The 20172-nt window shown below is 41.6% G+C and overlaps 1 protein-coding gene and 1 long non-coding RNA gene across 4 annotated transcripts in view; both read right to left on the bottom strand.

Moving 5' to 3' along the window:
- Window positions 1–8990: 8990 nt before the first annotated feature.
- LOC126960132 (uncharacterized) lies at window positions 8991–17334 on the bottom strand. Its single transcript, XR_007727736.1, has 2 exons — window positions 16991–17334; window positions 8991–10425 (listed from the first exon to the last, which is right to left on the bottom strand). It is a non-coding gene; the product is annotated as an uncharacterized LOC126960132 (long non-coding RNA).
- Window positions 17335–18148: 814 nt separating this feature from the next.
- The window catches only part of SCG5 (secretogranin V), a 118260-nt gene continuing 116236 nt past the window's right edge, over window positions 18149–20172 (bottom strand). For all 3 annotated transcript variants that reach the window (XM_050800125.1, XM_050800124.1, XM_050800126.1), the window contains one exon: window positions 18149–18735. In XM_050800125.1, coding sequence (XP_050656082.1) covers window positions 18640–18735 — 96 coding nt within the window. In that variant the 3' untranslated portion in view covers window positions 18149–18639. The remainder of the gene's footprint in view (window positions 18736–20172) is intronic.

Below are 20172 nucleotides of genomic sequence, written 5' to 3'. Positions count from 1 at the left end.
CCACCAAGCTGTATTGGAGCCAGCTGTTCTCCCCACGTGCAAACTGCTGTACTCCTTCGGAGCATATTTTACAAATTCATTAACTCCTTCTCATCTAAAATAAAAGCTTTAGTCACTTCTTTTTTTCCCCAAGGCTTACATCCTGCCCCAAATCAACATACAAAGAGGCTGAAATTACCTCCAAAAAATGGAAGTGATTTTTTTTGGAGCCCTGACGTTGTGATTTTCTCTCTCTCCATCTATCAAATCATGATGACTCTTCCTCATGCAGTTTCTCAGGCCATATTTTCTACAATAGAACTCCCACCTCCTCCCCCCAACACACGCCCCCTCCTCTGTATCCCAAAGAGACAGAAAGAGCTGTGCATCACTGCAACATTTTTCTTCATTCTCACTTCTCTCTCCCTTCTCCCTGGCATTATAGTATTTCCTGCCACTAGAATGTAAGGTTCGTAAGGGCAGGGATTTTGTCTAGGTCGCTTTGATTACATGAAGCACATAGAATAGAGCTTGTCTAACACAGCACTCAGATTCAATAAATAGTTGTGGATGGAGAATGTTGAGCACATTCCCACCAAGATTATCAACTGAGCCAAATGCTGAGGATATAACCATTGTGGATAGAGTAAACACAGGCCCTCACCTCACAGAGTTTATAGTCTAGTATGTTTGTAAATATTTATATAGAAACACAAGTTTTTTGCCCAATATTTTTGTTTCCACAGCTCCTAACAAGTTCTTGCAAACCATTTTCCAATCAGGATGAAGGCATAAGGGTAAAAACTCCCTAGACCTCTCTAAACATGGTTACATAATTAAAACCTGCTTTTAGTAGGGGAGAAGACATAGAATGACTCGATGTAGTCAAAGTTAAACTCTTAAATCTGAGATGCCTAAACCATGATCACTTAATGATTAATTTTATTTAATGAAAGTACTTTCAAACTACTTTGAGGTTGTGAGAAGAGTAGATTCTGCTCAGCCACTGGTTTGTAAAAGTAAAGTCCATTTCCTCTTGTTTTGCCCACCTGTGTATGGAATGTGCTAGCCTCCCTCTAACCCCAAGAAGCTAAAAGAGGGCTGCTCCCCAGGTTTGGAGAAGAACTTTGAATACCTTTATAGAAGAGTTTTTACTTAGATCTGCAAAAGCTGTGTACAGCTGTTCATCCAATTGCAGAGACTATGTATGCCATCTTGCATAGGATTAGAAAAGAAGCCCTTCACACAGTTTGAACTGAACTTGTATGCCTTTTCTAAAGAAAAGAAAGTATTAAACTATAAACCTGACAATGATTAAGTAAAAACATATTCACAACAGTCAAACAGCAGTTAAATGGATCATATTTGGAACGATTTTTTGTTACGTTAGTAAGAAAAAAAATCCCCACAGATAACCCAATGGGAAAAAAAAAAATTGCACATGGCCAAAGCACCTGGGCAGGTAATTCACAAAAAAAGAAACCTGGACAGCCGGTAAATACAAAAAGATGCAACATTACACCAGTAAATCAGGGAAATATAAACTGAAATAAGAAGATACTGTTGCTTATCTATTAGGTTACCAAAGATCTAAAAGTCTGACAATACCCAGCATTGGAAAAGGTAGAGAGAAGCAAGCAATCATATGCATTGCTAGTGAGAGGGTAAATTAGTACCATCATTTCAGAGAGCAATTTGTCAATATGTGTTAAAATTAAACATGCACTTAGTATGCCACTTCATATATTCTATGAAACACATAGAATATAGATTGTCTAACACAGCACTCAGATTCAATAAATAGTTGTGGACTGAGAATGTTGAGGCATTAGACTTCTAGGTAAAAACCTTAGAAAAGTTTGAATGTGTGTATGAGGGCTAGAAACTTGTGTAAGCATGTTGATTGTGGTATTGTTCATAACAATCTTAATGTCCATCAACAGATATAGGAGAGGGCATAAGAAATTATTTTATTCATATGGCAAAAAGCTACACAGCTAATAAAAGAAATTGATTAGGTTTTTATATTTTAACATAGAGCTCAAAACATAGAGATGCTTTTTTTTTTAAAAAAAAAAAAAAAAAAAGGAAGCTGCAGAATGATATAAGTAGCATGATACCATTATGTGTATTTTGTAGTAAACATATAAAAATAGCATAAGTTGCTTGTGAAACATGTGGTCATGTGCATGTATAAATAGCGGATTGGAACCTAGACCTCTAATGATCTTTACCAGAATGAGGAGGGGAGGAGGTGGATCAGGCATGGACAACAAAAGAAATTTCAACATTACAAAACATTTAAACATTTTATTTCTTTAACAAAAATCTTGAAAGAAATATGACAAAATGTGGACAATCTGAATTTCTGGGTGATGGGTACGTGGATGTGTTTGTTAGATAATTCCGTCTCCATGTTGATAAGTTTTTAAACCCTCAAAGTTAAAACAAATGTGATGTTTCTATTATGATTTCAAGAGTGACTTTGATCATCATTTGGAAACTGAACATTTTTGCTTCCCGTGTGTCCTTTGTAACCAGCTCCAATCTGAGTAGGCATGTTTTCAGAATGCAAACAAACCCTTATGTAAGTGTGTATGTCTGCTGACCTGTCTGAAGGCTGACTCCTGGCTATCCACCTTGCTATCTATGCCTAACCAGTTTCCTGTGTATGAAAAATGCACGTGCATATGAAAATTCTGGACAATGTTGCCAAATACAGGTATATGAAATGAGTTATTCAGGACCATTATAATACAATTCATGCCCTATTTCATGCACATATTTATTGTGTATACTCCACGTGCAGTGCAATATGCAAAAGGTGAAAGTTTCAAACTATGAACATAATCCTTCATAGTCAATAGTTCCGGCACAGTGGGAAAAAGCACTGAACTCAGAGTCAGGAAAGTCAGAGTAAATTCCTGATACTTCCCCTTAGAAGCTGAATGTCTCAATTAAGTATTTAAAGCCTCTGGGCTGAAATTCAACCATCTGTATTACAGGAATGGTGATAACACCCACTTCTGGGTAGATGCTGGAATTAAGTAAAACAAGCTCTGTGAAAGTGCCAGGCACCTAATAAACATCAGTGTCTGCATGGATACTAGAGTTCAACTGGGAGCTAACACAAAAAAAAAACAGTACGTCTAATATCAGCGTGTGTTGGGTCTTATGTGTCTTTATATTCACTCTGGGTAATGCAGGGGTGGCACACAGCAAATGCTTGACAAAGCTATGAAATGAGTACTTGCATAGGGAGAAAGAAGGAAGGGAGGGGAAGAAAATAAGGGGAAAAGAAGGAGATAGAGGAAAAGATAGAGAATGGAGGGAGGAAGGAAGGAAAGAAGGGAGAGAGAGGGAAGGAGGAAGACAGGAAAAAAAGTGATACCTTTCAGTAAATGGCACAGAAACTGTGTGTGTGTGTGTGTGTGTGTGTGTAAAACCAGTAAATAGTTTTACCAAACACTTCTGGCTCTTTTTTGCTTGCACTGTAAGAATCACGCTAACCTAAAGTTACCCTTCTCAGGATGGTTCCACTGCAGTCATAGAAGCTAAGAATAAGAGACCAGAAGATGCCCAAATGTGTAGTTAGACAGGCTGAAACTCCCATCCAAGAGACTGGGGAGCGAAACAAGACAGGAAGCCAGAGACACCAATGTATTTCTCAGCAAATATTCACATACCCAGTGCTTAAATGTAACAGAGTCTATCTGAAAGGAGGGCTCCTTTCTTTGTCTGCAGACAGGATAACTTGTTACGTTCGAAAGGTTTAAACCGAATGTATTTGTTTTGAGCTCTTTGATGTGACCTCACTCTTGGGAAAAAGATGTGATGGGACTTTATTAATAATTTTGTTTTCCCTTATAGCTTGTGTTCTTCATTTTCTAATTTTTTTTTTTTTTTGGTGGAGGAGTTCTCTTTGAAAAAAACTCATTTTACCGCAGTTTTAAAATGCTAGTTCATTGGGGAGGATCTGTTGAAAGTATCTGTTAAACTGAAGGTTGCAAGGTTTTACCCCACTGTCTCTGGCTATCCTGCTCCTCACTTTTTTTTTTTTTTTTTTTTTTTTAACTTTTGGCTTACTTAGTCTATTCCCAGTCTTTGTTTCCTTGATGACTCTGCTATTTACTAGAAGTCATTTTAGGATCCACCTTTTCACTCTTGTGTCCTTTTTTAAAGGCATGTAAGTATAGGTGTGATTTTACTCTTGCTGCAGCTCTCCTAATATGTCACTTGGACTGGTTCATTACATCTTATAAAATATTTTATAGGCTGGGCACGGTGGCTAACGCCTGTAATCCCAGTACTTTGGAAGGCCGAGTTGGGCGGATCACAAGGTCAGGATATCAAGACCATCCTGGCTAACACAGTGAAATCCCATCTCTACTAAAAATACAAAAAATTAGCCGGGCGCGGTGGCAGGCGCCTGTAGTCCCAGCTACTCGGGAGGCTGAGGCAGGAGAATGGCATGAACCCGGGAGGCAGAGCTTGTGGTGAGCAGAGATCACGCTACTGTGCTCCAGCCTGGGTGACAGAGCGAGACTGTCTCAAAAAATAAATAAAATAAAATATTTTATAACATAAAGTTATTGTAAAAATATTACAAACTCATCACAGAAAACTTGGAACTAGAGAAAAATATAAAGAAAATAAAAATATGCCGTAATCTCACAATCCCCAAATAACCACTGTTTGCTCACACACACTACATATATGTACATATATGGATTTCCTTCTAATTATATAGTGTATGTGTATGGTGTGTGTGCGTGTGCGTGTGTATATGAGAGAAAGAGAGAGAGAGAAGATGCTCTATATAATAAGATGCCTTATTTAACTTTTAAATTTAACCTAATATTTTAATTATTTTGGGGGACATTATTAAAAGTTTTCAAAAATATCAGTTTAACAGTAGTAGAATATTCTCTTGTGTGAATAACGTACTATAACATACTATAACATTTTATTTTCTCTTGTAAGAGTAACAATGTGTGTATGTGTGTATACATGCATTTCTTAAAGTGGCCTTTTATTCATTACCTGATGTGTACCAAACACAAGGCCTTATGTGCATTATCTAATTTAATGATCATAACACTTGTATGAAATTGCTACTATTGTTTGTTCTGTTTTAAAGATGAGGAAGCTGATGTCTAGAGAGGTGGTGTGACTGTCTCAAGGGCACACAGCTGTATGAAGCAGAGGAACAATTCACAGCTGCTGACCCCCATGCCCCACACACTGAGCTTCTACCCTCTATACCGGGAACAAGAGTCTACACCATACACTCTTAGAACTGGTATTCAAATACCACTGTTTTTTCACCAAAGAAAAGTATTCCTAAGTGTCAAATGTCTTAAATAATTTGATAGCTGGTATTGTCAAACATTTGGCTGTGTAAAATACGAACACATGTATGAGGAATATGGGTTTAGATATCACATGAGTTTACTTATAAAGAATGCTGAACACATGGCCATCGAAAACCCATATGCTGCCGGGCGCGGTGGCTCAAGCCTGTAATCCCAGCACTTTGGGAGGCCAAGATGGGCAGATCACAAGGTCAGGAGACCCTCCTGGCTAACATGGTGAAATCCCGTCTCTACTAAAAATACAAAAAATTAGCTGGGCGTGGTGGCGGGCGCCTGTAGTCCCAACTACTCCGGAGGCTGAGGCAGGAGAATGGCGTGAACCTGGGAGGCGGAGGTTGCAGTGAGCTGAGATCACACCACTGCACTCCAGCCTGGGCAAAAGAACAAGACTCCATCTCAAAACAAAAAAAAAAAAGAAAAGAAAAAAAGAAAACCCATATGCCCTGTCTTGAAGTTTCCTACAAAAACCCAAGCCTGACTTATTGCCATTAGAACCGTTATTAATGACTGTATCTGTCTTTCTCTCTCTCTCTCTCTCTATATATATATATATATATATATATTTTTTTTTTTTTTCTTTTTTGAGAGGGAGCCTCACTGTGTCACCCAGGCTGGAGTTCATTGGCGCAATCTCAGCTCACTGCAACCTCTGCTGCACTGGTTCAAGTGATTCTCCTGCCTCAGCCTCCTGAGTAGCTGGGATTACAGGCACCTGCCACCACGCCCCGCTAATTTTTTATTTTATTTTTGTATTTTTAGTAGAGATGAGGTTTTGCCATGTTGACCGTGGCTGGTCTTGAACTCCTGACCTCAAGTGATCCGCTTGCCTCGACCACTCAAAGTGCCGGAACCACGAGCGTGAGCGTATCAGTCTACCTTTAAAATTAGGAGCTTAAAATTAAGTTCAGTGTTTTGGGCTTCTTCTCAAGGTAAAGAAGGATGGAGCTAAAGGTGGAAAGCAAATTCAATACCTGCTTTCCCTTCTAAAGATCAATGTGAACTTGTACACCAATTTGCACTTGGCTCACAAACAGTCCAAATTTAAATCTCTTTTCAATCTTGGTTCCTTCACTCTTCCCTTCGTAGCGTAAAAGGTTGGATCATCTGGAATATGATTTGTCGTTCTTTTTTAAAAGAAAGATGAAAAATGTAAACTGTGGGCTCCTCACTGCTTATGTCAGAGCAATACATGTGTGCTTTATATAAACTAACCATTTGTCTATTAATGTTTGCAAAGTACTCCGTAGACATGAGGCATTTGGGACACTCTGGAGAAATGTGGTGCCTTTGGAGAGAGGATCAGAGAAGGAAGAAACCAATAGTAAGAGAAACTCCTTTATATGCACATGTATAATAGAATGTGAAAGAAAATCTTCAAGTTGAGCATCGAGCTGCCTTTTCCCTTAGGTTGAAAGTTAGCCAGTAGGAAGGAAACATTTCCAAGGAGACTAGGTAACCTTGCCTGCAGTGTTTGTTTCTACACTCTGTTTTACTTGTTCGAGTGACAGAGAAAGAAAACAAAGCTGATGGACTTTGGACTGGACAACGTAGCAGTGTGTCCCCAGATACCAGCTTCCAGATGATCTCCCTTGGGTCTCCCAGATGGAGCAGAGGTTTTCTGGTGACTCTGGTCACTGCATCAGCCTGAGCAGACAGGATCTCAGGATCTCCCAAGTGCACGTGTCTGCCTGCCCACGTCGCCACGATTTTGTAGAAAGGTGGCTGAGCATGGGATAGGCCCTTAAAGACTGTAAAGCGTGATTCTTTGTCATGTGGACATTAAGCCAAAGAAGAATAACTTTCTGGAAAAAAAGAAAAATCATAATGATTTTTGCAGCACTACTCTGCTAGCCAGAGCAATCCATGGATGTCTGTGGAATCATTAGGATGTACTTCCCCTGGAGAAATGTATGTGCTGGTCTCTTGGCACAAGCAACTCTAAAAAGTTTACCTAGCCAACACCTCAGGACACTAGCCAGAACCCCTCGTTATGTTTCCACTCTTCCAAGGAAGGAAGAAAGAAAAGAGGAAAGGAAGGGAGGGAAGGAGGAAAGGAGGGAGGGAGGGTATTGGTTCTTTTAAATAAGAAAGACAAATTATTTCAGATAACAGCAGCTTCCCTTAAATGGTATTTAAGCTTTAGCTCTGTAGTCCTAAATATCTATTCTAACAGCAGTTATTACTATGTGAGCTCTGCACTGTCAATCTAGAGAAAAGAATCTTGCCACTAAGAAGGAAAATTTCAAAGTGAGAGTTTGCTTTTAATACACACGTATAATACAGACGTTCAGTTGCACAAATGTAGCAGAGAACAAGAGAGGAGTGTGCAGTTGAGCAGTAAGCATCCACTCCTGCCCCTGGTGTTCAATGCCAGCCTGATGGTCTCCAGCTAATGTTCTCTCTGCATATGCAACACTTGAGCCCAGCAGGAGCTGAGCACATACCACAGGTCACCACGTTCACGCCTTTGCTCTTGCTCCTCCCTCCCCTCGGAATTCCCCACTCTTCTGTCTTCTGGTTGAATTCATACTCTGACTTCAAGCCTCCTTCTCAGAGCGTTCTGCCTTTTCTATTATTCTTGTCATATTTTTCCTTTATTATCGTTACATGTATGCTGGATGCATCTTCTTCAATGAAACGTAGACTCCTTGCATGGAGGAAGTGTCTCCTTCTCTTCTTTGAGTCCCTGTGGCCCTAGCAGAGGCTGAGTTGAATCGTAACTAAAATGTTCCAGGTCTCCTCATCATTTCCACTGCTGTCTTCTATTTTTATCCCATCACCTGTAGGAACCGTGTCGGAAGAACTGCCTGCTAGTTTCTCCAAAATGTCGCTGCCAGTGGCAGTCTAGTTGCTGTCTTGAGTCCATCCTGCCTCTTCACTGCCCACTCCCAAGTCCAGGTCATGGTCATTTCTCACCTAGAAGGTTGCAATTGCTTCTTTACTGCTCTCCCCACTTTCGCTGATGCTGACCCACAGCCACTGGACGCTTCTTCTTTTTTGTTTGTTGTTTGTTTTGTTTTGTTTGTTTCATTTTTAGATGGAGTCTTGCTCTGTCACCAGGCTGGAGTGCAGTGGCACGATCTCAACTCACTGTAACCTCCACCTCCCAGGTTCAAGCAATTCTCCTGCCTCAGCCTCCCGAGTAGCTGAGATTACAGGCATGCACCACCACACCCAGCTAATTTTTTTGTATTAATAATAGGGATGGGATTTCACCATGTGGGCCGGGATGGTCTCAATCTCTTGACCTCGTGATCTGCCCGCCTTGGACTCTCAAAGTGCTGGATTACAGGTGTGAGCCACCGCGCCCAGCCTAGACATTTCTTAACTCATGTACTAGGCTATGTCCTTCCTTTGACTAATACCCTTTCTTCCTGGTTCTTACCAAATTTTTAAATTATGCAATTTATAGATTTGCTTGGTTTTTGTCTGTTTCCTCCATGTGCCTTAAGCTCTGTGGTGGCAAGAACCATCTCTGTGTGGCTCACTGACTCCCCGGCCTCTACATGGCACTTGGAGTACATGGATGCTCCCAGACCTTTGTTGAATTCATAGATTAAAAGTGCAGCTGTTCTCATTTTCCTTCATGTTATAACCCTTGCTGTAGCCCCCTTTTTGCCTTGCTCCTGTTTCTGATTTCTCTTCTTCTTCTTCTTCTTCTTCTTCTTTTTTTTTAGAGACAGGCTCTTACTCTCACCCAGCAGGCTGGAGTACAGTAGTGTGATCACAGCTCACTGCACTCCTGACCTCCCAGGCTCAAGTGATCCTCCCACTTCAGCCTCCCAAGTAGCTGGGACTATAGGTAACCACTAATTTTTGTATTTTTTGTAGAGATGGGGTCTCACCATGTTGCCCACATTGGTCTTGAACTCCTGGGGGCAAGCGATCCACCCACCTTGGCCTCCCAAAGTGCTGGGATTACAGGCCTGAGCCATTGTGCCTTGCCTGGTTTCTGCATTTTACCTGGAACTCATTGGAGAACTCAATGGAGAACTCATTGGAGAACTCAATGGAGAACTCATTGGAGAACTCAATGGAGAACTCATTGGAGAACTCAATGGAGAACTCATTGGAGAACTCATTGGAGAACTCAATGGAGAACTCATTGGAGAACTCATTGGAGAACTGAGCCTCAGGAGCCTCTGAATCCATTCCCTGTAGGGGAGCCTCAGTCCTTAGTTTTGTCACAGAATCAGAGAGCACATTCCTGTGCTCTGGGCGCCCCACCCACTGAACAACAGTGGAGGCAATGATGGCACAGACTCACTCTGGGAACTGCAACTGCACCCCAATAAGTTCTCCCTGTAAAACCAATCACAAGATTACATTCCTCAGACCCCAAAGAAGTGAGTAAGTTTTATGGCCTGTGTCAGGGCAACACCCACTCTGCTAAAAATATCATGGTAAAATTTCATAAGAAGTAAATAATGCACTGTTGCTTTGTGTTTCTGGGAAACCTTAAGGATTTGTTGTAGAAAGATATTTTGGTTTTCTTAGCCTGATGAAAAAGCATGCAAAGGAAAAAGTCATATTGGATAAGAGAAAGACTATTTGGGTATGTGGCCAGGAATGATGCACATTTTGCCACTTCATTTTATGTTTTCATCTTTTTGGAAACGGAGGCAAGTAACTAGCCAAGTACATTTGAAGGGCATCCATAGTTCCAAATGCCTCTTCCTTTGTAATTTATTGATGAAGGACTAAGTAGCTCATCTAATTCATCTTGAGGAGATAGGAAAATGCTTATGGCAACAGCATTTTATCATGGTTGTAAGGCTTCTGAAAACATAATTCCAAACGATAGGAGTGGTTTGCAGAGCCATCTGGGAGGAGATGGGCTGATTAGGAATGTCTGGGGTCTTAGAAATAAATTCAGGTGAAGTCGAAGCATGTTTTCCAGATCTGGTAGATTTTCGTAAGACTATTTATGGCTGGTGTAGTTTAGCAGGCTTCTCATAGAGCAGTGGAGTTCCTGTGTTCTACATCCTTCCCACCAGGGCTCTTGTCTTCACCCATTCTCACACCATTTCTGCGTGCAGTGTTTCCCCAAATTCACTGTGTATCAGAGTCACTGGAGAAACAAAACAAAACAAAAAAATTGATCCCCAGAGCTTGCTCTATACTACTGCATGAGAATTTCCTGGGCTGAGGCCCAAGAATCTGTATTTTTACAAAGCTCTCCAGATAATTCTGATAAGCAGCCAGGTTTGACAATATGAGGTGTGGTGGAAAGAATTCTATTTGCATCTAAGCTCAACCATCAACTACCTAAGCAACTTTAGAGACACCAACTCTTGGGCTATCAGGAAACAGAGAAAATGATGCCTACATCACAGGGCTATTGAAGAATTAAAGGAAATTACATATGTGATCTATCCCACTGCAAATTTAGTAGGCTGCGTTAGTTAATCCTCTGCTGATGACCTAGCAGCTTAAAAGAGTTTTTTTTAACCTAAAAAAGTGTTTAACTTCCTCTTCTGTGTTTGATTCCTTATGAAACTTGGTTTCCCCTTTCGTCAGTTACCAAGGATCAGGCCATATGTAGATGAATCATAAGACCATTATGCCATGTGTTCCAAGAGCCTTCCAAGTGCATTGCTGCAAGAAACGCTCAACATTTAATGTATATTGTTTTTCGATATCTCTTTCCAAATTGCCAGTACAATTTCCATTTCTGGGAAATTACATAGACATGTCTGGATCCAGTTCTTTTATCTTTGCATTTCCAACTGGTCTGTTTTCCTTCTTTCTTCCCATCGAATTATTATATTTTGACAGTTTTAAGACCAGCTCTTCCTTGATCTTTTCCTTCCTATAATATACTGAATTGAAATGAGCCCATTTTCCTTAGTGAGCCTTCACTCCAAACACAAAATACTCTGAAGTTCAGATTCTCCTTCTGTGAGTGGGTTAACATCACACAAAGTTTGTGGTTTCATCCATCATAAACAAGAGTGTTTTAAATGAACTCTGTTTCTTGTCTCCCAAGAATCACAGAAAGGTTGAGGGAAAGTGAAATAAATTTTCAGAAAGAAAAGTTACTTATTAAAAATAGCAGTGATAAAAATATGTAGATTGATTTAGGAGGAAGAATTTGTAAATTGTTTTAACTTAAAAGGAAACGCTCTTGCAGGCATTCACAATGAATCAGGGGGAAACACTTTGGCTTCTTCAAAAAGCTGTTTACTCTCTTTGGTGTTCACAAAACATATCCAACAAAAGCCTCTTCTCTTATGATGCAAGGGAAGAAGGCACACTGCATTTGAGAGCATCTGATCATACTTGACTCAGGAATGTTACGGGTTTTGGTTGTGTGCCCAGTTGATCTGAGCATATTAGCAAACACAGTAATAGTATTAGCTGCTGACAGGGTTTGGTATCAAACACATCCATTTGCAAAAATAGAAGAAATACCACATTCACATTTTTCAATGCTCCCCTTTACTTAAATACTGCAATGTGGTTTGAGTTGTGAATCTATTGAAGACATCTTTGATGAATCAACAGTCAAGGCATATGTAGAAAGTGATTTGGAAACAGTTCCCTGGGTTGTTGGTGGGGGAAGGGAGATAGTGTTGGGGCATCTTGCCATTCTCGTTCCTGCTTTTTCATTGGCCCCCGCCGCTTCCTAAGTCTATCTGCTGTTAAATGAAGGTAACTCCCTCTCTCCTACCCCAACCTCTCTCAGGGTATTCTGGAGTATGATAGACTAATTGTAAAGAAATGTGACCTTCTTGGATAACTGGTACCATCTAAATACCATGCATTATTCCCCTGTCAGACACTCTAAAATAGGATGAGCCAGGCTGAAATCTTCCAAAAGCTGTGGAGGATAAATAAACTCACATTCCAACTCAAAACTCAACAATGACAAAAAAAACAAGCATAGTGAAAAATGATAAAGATCAGCCTCCGCTGTTACCTTTTTCATTCATACCATTGTCCGTTTGGGGTCTATGTCATGGGGATGGTTCCTATGCCAATCCTAATGATAAAGCTTGAGTTTGGTTTACATCTGTGCTGTGATTATTCATCTTCTTTAAAGCACTATTTCTTACTTTATCAGCCAGGAAGGTGGGAAAAAATAATCTCTAAAATTCTATAGTTTTTCACCTTTCTCCTTTGGAGCTATTATAAGATAGTAAATTGATAGTAAAACTGAGAGCAGGACAGCTGGGCTCTACTTTGAATTTTCATAGAGCTTCAGCTTACCTGGGTTTTGGCTATCCCTATATGGAAAATATATATCAGTGGTCTTCAGTGTTTTTGGCACCAGGGACTATTTTTGTGGAAGACAGTTTTTCCACAGATGGCAAGGGGCATATGGTTTTGGGATGCAACTGTTCCAACTCAGATTATATCAGGCATTAGATTCTCATAAGGAGTGTACAACCTAGATCCTTCACACGGACAGTTCACAACAGGGTCTGCGCTCCTAGAAGACTCTAATGCTGCCACTGATCTGACAGGAGGGGGAGCTCAAGTGGTAATGTTCACTCGCCCGGGGCTCACTTCCTCCTCCACTTCCTCCCGAATGGCCAGGTTCCTAACAGACCACAGACCAGTATTGGTCCATGGCCCAGGGGCTGGGAACCCCTGACGTGGTTGATACCTGACTCCTCAGGAGACAGGCTTTTGGAAGCAAACTGGAACACCAGATAGATGCACTCCCACAGATGCTGAAGTTGGAAGAGAAAGAAAAACATCTCTTTTTCTGCTGCTGCTTCTGCTATGACAGATGGTAGCTGCAGGCAAACCCACCATTCTTGGGTCAAGACAATGACTTTGGGAGTGTCACACATCAGTGGTAGTGATGTGGTGGTGGCAGGGACACCAACCACTATTTCCTGACCTCTGGATTCCAGCTATGTGGGTGAGCTTGAACTGGTTAAGCCCAACTGTGGATCCCTGCCTCATGCTCCTCCACATCTTTAAATAATTTTGTAAGCACATAATTCCTCGCATTATATCCCTTTCATATGGACATATCCAGAGTAAAGAGTTTGTTTCTTGCACTGAAATCTGATGAATTCTGAATTTGGAATCTAAATCGAGGTTTAACACAGGCGCTGTATTGCAGGGAATTTGTCTTCACATCAATATGATAAGGTAAGTATTATCTTTCCCATTGGTTACATGAAAGAACTAAGGTTTGGTGAGATGGAATTGTTTGCTCAAGGCCACACAATTTGAAAGTCACAGAACCCAGAGTCAAATGCAAATCTAATTACAAAGTGTCTGTATCTAACTACTCTGTTAAACAGTGACGCCATGGGATCAAGTGTGTAATAATAGTGTACAAATAGCTGAATATTTATGGTTGCAAATGTGCTTTAAACTTCAAGAAGGAAGAGCCTGTATCTTATACCTCTTTGATAAGACTCCCCAGTCCCAGAATATAGCTCAGTATTTGGCACATAGAATAGATCCTTGATAAGTTACTGCTGAATGAATAAATGAATGGTATTGTGATGAGTCCTGTCAAGGAAGGTGACACCATATGATGGCCACCTTGTGAGGAAGTGACTATAGTTTCCAAATGGGCTTTATTAAGGTGCTCTGACTCCTCAGGTGTTCAGTTGCCACGGCTAAAAGCCATTACAAATATTTTTGTTTCCTGTGTATATAGTTACGGTTTTTGTTGGGAAGAACGGCTTATCAACAAGTTCTACTGGCACATAACATTCATCAAACAATAGAACATTCAGTCTATTAGGATGGGCTGTTAGGTCTTTCTAACTCAGCCCATCTTAGAGCAGCTCTTTTCTAAAAGAGTCTTTCTTTTGCAACTTATAAGTTAATAAGTTTTTAAGCCCAAATTCAAGGACATGGTTCTACAAGAATCTTTGCAAACACCCTGCCTTAATTTATGGACTTCAGAAGCCAATGTGTGACACCCATATATGTCTTAGCAACTTTCTCCATGGATTCCTCTGTGCCCATTTGGAACAAGTTTTCTTTTACTATATAGTTATGATAATTTTCAGTGGCCCTTGCCTTCTCACAGGGCTTTCTGGCCACCAAATCTGCTATATTCTACACATTTTCTTTGAATTGCCACATTCATGTGTATTTTAGCAGGAAATTTGATCCACGTTTCTGATTCACCTATGGTTAAGTCACCAGACAATTTTGGAAGAGCAGCCTGATGGCCAGAAAGTCTTAGTAGAGTCTCTCTTTCCCTTTAGAAACAGAAAGTTGAGTATGTGAAGTACAAGCTCCCCGAATCCTGCCAGGCCTAGGCTGTTGGTAAAACCCAGGCTTCAGGAGGCTTCAAAAAATACTACCTTCTCAAGATATGGTCCTGGCTAGGTATGCCAATTGCCTTTGGAAATAATGTCCGGGAGCACTTCGAAAGGTGATGGCCTGGATCTCTCCCTGACCCCATCTTAGGACTCTCCTACCCTCCAAGCTTGCTCCCCATTGAGTGGCCAGTGTTTCCCCAGGTGTCTCTGTTCTAACCCCCAAGACTGTTGCCACAGCACATGATACCAGTGACGGGCTGGGATATGCCTTCTGCACTGCCCAAGTGGCTATGCCATGGTCAGAGGAACACTGGTCAATGAAAACCCACAGCAGAACCCGATGCTCTGTCTGCCCACAGATCTGCCTTGATGTTGAGCAGGGCCGTCCCACACATCTGGTCTGTCTCCCTAATAAATGAATCATGCACAACCGTCATGGTATGCAGCAAATTGAGATATTTGGCAGGAACTCTGTGCCTTGACACTTCCTGAACTACCGACATTTGGTCAGTGACTCAGAAAAGAAGCGGGTAGTTCCACTGGCTGATTCTAAGACAGACTTGAAGGCCGGGTGTGGCGGCTCACGCCTGTAATCCCAGCACTTTGGGAGGCCAAGACGGGTGGATCACAAGGTCAGGAGATCGAGACCATCCTGGCGAACATGGTGAAACCCTGTCTCTACTAAAAGTACAGAAAAACTAGCTGGGCGTGGTGGCAGGGGCCTGTAGTCCCAGCTACTCGAGAGGCTGAGGCAGGAGAAAGACGTGAACCTGGGAGGCAGAGCTTGCAGTGAGCTGAGATCACACCACTGCACTCCAGCCTGGGAGACAGAGCGAGACTCCGTCTCAAAAAAAAAAAAAAAAAAAAGAAAGACTTGAGAACCACGTACACAACTTCACATCAATTTGTAAACCCCACCAAAGTGCGAGGTAATTCCACCTTTCCCTCTGTACACAGTCTAAGATGATTGACCTTTTATGACTTCTTTAAAACATTCTATTGACCGGGCACGGTAGCTCACGCCTGTAATCTCAGCACTTTGGGAGGCCGAGACGGGTGGATCACAAGGTCAGGAGATCGAGACCATCCTGGCTAACATGGTGAAACCCCGTCTCTACTAAAAAATACAAAAAACTAGCCGGGCGTGGTGGCGGGCACCTGTAGTCCCAGCTACTCAAGAGGCTGAGGCAGGAGAATGGCATGAACCTGGGAGGCGGAGCTTGCTGTGAGCTGAGATCGCACCACTGCACTCCAGCCTGGGCGACAGAGCGAGACTCCGTCTCAAAAAAAAAAAAAAAAAAAAATTCCATCATACTCATTCATTCAGCAGTTATTATTGCCTTTGTTAGGCTGCGTACAAGATATCAAGATAAAAAGAAAAATGAGACAGAGCCTATGGCTTCAAGGAGCTTATAACCCAGTTGAATGAGGCATACACATAATAAGTAAACAAGTATTGGGTATGCTAAATTAAGTTTAGCCCAAAGCTGCCTCCTTACATAGTGTAAGCTCGGCCTAAAGTTTTCTCTGTACATAGCAAACTGTAACCTAACTGGATGTGTAAACAGGCTGTAACCTACTCTTATGCCAAACACTGAGATTCGGCCAAAGGTGGCCAACTGTTCAAATCATGTTCAGATAAGGCAAACGCTGAAATGTAACCAATCCAGCTGTTTCTGTCCCTCACTTTTGTTTTGTATACCTTACTTTTCTTTTTCTGTCCATCGGGTTTTTTCAACCACACGGCAGTGCAGAGTCTCTCTGAACCTATTTTCCAAATTGCTCTTTGCTCAACTAAAGTCTGTTCAATTTAATTTGTCTAAGGTTTCTCTTTTAACAGGTGGTAGAGCAGGCTCTGTATATAGAGTAATTCTTATCATTACACCCTCTTACAGGGACTATATGAAAGGAGGCGTGAGGTCCCATAGGAAGACAAAAAGGGGTCATGAGAGAGAAGTAGCTGGGATTACAGGCATATGCCACCACACCTGACTAATTTTGCATTTTTAGTGGAGACAGGGTTTCTCCATATTGGTCAGGCGGGTCTCGAACTCTCAACCTCAGGTGATCCGCCTGCCTCAGCCTCCCAAAGTCCTGGGATTACAGGCATGAGGCACCACACCCAGATTCCAGGCCAGTTTTTACCATGATCTACTCTTACTTTTTAACCATCAACTGTGGTTCTATTGTTGAAATTTTCAAATACATACAAACACAGAAATAAGAAGTGCAAGCCGGGTGTGGGGGCTCATGCCTGTAATCCCAGCACTTTGGGAGGCCGAGGTGGGTGGATCACTTGAGATCAGGATCGTTTGAGAGCATCCTGGCCAAGATGATGACACCAAGTCGCTACTAAAAATACAAAAATTAGCAGGGCATGATGGTGGGTACCTGTAATCCCAGCTACTCCGGAGGCTGAGGCAGGAGAATCGCTTGAACCTGGGAGGTGGAGGTTGCGGTAAGCTGGCATCACGCCACTGCACTCCAGCCTGGGTGACACAGCAAGACTCTGTCTCCAAAAAAAAAAAAAAAAAAGAAAAAAAAGAAATAAGAAATAAGAAGGACAATTAACTCCCAAGTACCCTTGATCTAGCTTCAGCAGTTATCAGTGTATGGCCAGTCTTGATTATCTTGATTATCTATATCCCCATTCCCTCCCGACCCTCTACCTCATCACTACCACTGGATTAATTTAAAGCAAATCCAAGACATCATATCATTTCATCTGTAAATAATTCAATATTGCCGGGCGCAGTGGCTCACGCCTGTAATCCCAACACTTTGGGAGGCTGAGGTGGGTGAATCACAAGGTCAGGAGATCGAGACCATCCTGGCTAAAACGGTGAAACCCTGTCTTTACTAAAAATACATAAAAAATTAGCCGGGCATCGTGGCGGGCGCCTGTAATCCCAGCTACTCTGGAGGTTGAGGCGGGAGAATGGTGTGAACCTGGGAGGCGGAGCTTGCAGTGAGCTGAGATCGTGCCACTGCACTCCAGCCTGGGCAACAGAGCAAGACTCCATCTCAAAAAATAAAAATAAAATAATAATAATAATAATTCAATATTTATCCCTAAGAGATAAGGGCTCTTTTAAAAAAATAGCCATAATATAAATACTATGTAACATTTAAATCATACCAAAATATTCAGTCACTACTCAAACTTCCCTGATTGTCTGATCAATACTTTTCTTGATTTGATTTGAGTCAGGATGCACATAAGACCCACACACATTGTATTTGGCTCATGTCTCTTAAGCCTTTTAAAATCTATGACAGTACCCCAGCACTTTTCCCTCCTCCCATTTATTTGTTGGAAAAAGCTAGGCTACTTATCCTGTAGCGTCTCTTCAAGCTGGATTTTGCCGATGATTCCCAATGGTGTGTTGAATGCATCTCAGTTCTGCCATCTGTAAAATGGGGATAACACCAGACCCATTAAGTTCACAGTATTATTGTTAGGGTCATATGCTATCATGTATGTAGATCAGGCTGTTCTATTACACAAAGAAATTGTTCTTTATCATGCTTTAAAAAGAAAACTTCATATGCCAATGCTTGCATACATGTTTATTAAGACGCAGCCAAGTGAAATGTGTCAGCTCCTCCTCTTGAGTACAGCCTTCTTTATTGGTGTATAACAATGCCCAAGGGCTGGATGAACTTCATAATCAAAATCGAATGCCAGCTTTTTACAGACTTGGCCAACATAGTATGACCTCAGACACCATTTTAAACTGCAAGAAATCTGAGCCTTTCATAGTCTTGCTTTTTATTGTTGACATTTACATTTTAATTTTTTTATGATCATTGCAGATTCACATTTTAAAAACCCAAAAAACAAAAAAGCTCTTATTCTAATTTAGCAGAAAGCAGAGTCATCGGTGTGAAGACAATAAACTATCAACATACAACTTCTTTGTATCCATAATTATCTATGTAAGAAACATGCTGTCATTCACAGGGGCTCCATTAACACGTGCACATAAGCCATGCTGAGGCCTAACAGGTAATGTGGGTTTTCATCCAGCATCTTCTCTTTACTCTGGGTCCTTATCCTCATCTGAAAAATGGGGGACAGACTTCTTTGCCACAACATTATCCAGTCTCTGTCCTTGTAGATATGGATTGACACTCTGAAAAACGAACAAACAAACAAAAACCACGTGGTTTGGTGTTATATGTGAACATCAGATACAGACAGCTCAGAAAAGAAATGAACAAGAATTGTTTCTGGCCTATTGGGTTAACAACAATGTACCAGTGGCACCTATCAACCACCAAACAACTACCCCAGTGTATGAATTACTACCTCAGTGGCCTATGAAACATTTTCTGACTGATAGATAGCTCTAATTGTGTTTTTCACACAACTATATAGCCCTTTATCAGATGCAATGTGGTCTTTTTAAAAATTAGTATTTTCGGCACAAAGCTTTGGGGTAAACCAGCTCATAAGTCCTTGCTACTAAGTTAGGGACCAAAACCCATAAGAAAGATAATTATTATTCTATGGCCCTATTTAGGTAGGAGGGGGAATCTGAAATGCATTAAATTATATTTTGCATGAAAAATGTTCTAAAGGCCGGGCGCGGTGGCTCAAGCCTGTAATCCCAGCACTTTGGGAGGCCGAGACGGGCGGATCACGAGGTCAGGAGATTGAGACCATCCTGGCTAACACAGTGAAACCCCGTCTCTACTAAAAATACAAAAAAAATTAGCCGGGCGAGGTGGCGGCGCCTGTAGTCCCAGCTACTCGGGAGGCTGAGGCAGGAGAATGGCGTGAACCCGGGAGGCGGAGCTTGCAGTGAGCCGAGATAGCGCCACTGCACTCCAGCCTGGGCGACAGAGCGAGACTCCGCGTCAAAAAAAAAAAAAAAAAAAAAAATGTTCTAAAGAAGAAGAGTAGGGCCAAGTGGGAATTAGCATCTGAAGACTGGTCCCAGATCACCCTGCTGCTGGGATGGATTCTTCCTTGCTAGTATTTTACTGAGGAGAATTCATTAGGGGCTCAAGCGATCACTGCCACCTTCCTTCAGTCAAATTCAAAAACTGAAGCAAAAAAGGAAGCTTCCTGAAAGGGCTGGAAGGCTCCTTTGTTTTTGACTGAAGACTCCGTACTCTGAAATCGCTTTCATGTGTTGATATTCTTAATGTGTAAATGTTTCTCCATTCCTTCTCTAATACATATCTATTTTTTGAGGTTTGGATTTGAACTAGTAATTGAAACTTTACAAAATAGTATTTAACAAGCAGGAAAAAAATTCAGAAGATTTGGAAGATGTTTGTTCATTGAAGTTGCCTTCCAATAATGGAACAAAAATATAAGAAAGAAGCTGTAGCCGGACGCAGTGACTCAAGCCTGTAATCCCAGCACTTTGGGAGGCCGAGGCGGGCAGATCACAAGGTCAGGAGATCAAGACCATCCTGGCTAACATGGTGAAACCCCGTCTCTACTAAAAATACAAAAAAATTAGCCGGGCATGGTGGCGGGAGCCTGTAGTCCCAGCTACTCGGGAGGCTGAGGCAGGAGAATGGTGTGAACCCGGGAGGCGGAGCTTGCAGTGAGCCGA

This window comes from Macaca thibetana, chromosome 7 (genome assembly GCF_024542745.1).
Source record: "Macaca thibetana thibetana isolate TM-01 chromosome 7, ASM2454274v1, whole genome shotgun sequence".
NCBI lineage: Eukaryota > Metazoa > Chordata > Mammalia > Primates > Cercopithecidae > Macaca > Macaca thibetana.
Note: the sequence above shows the minus strand (reverse complement) of the source record. Positions and strands in the feature narration are given on the sequence as shown.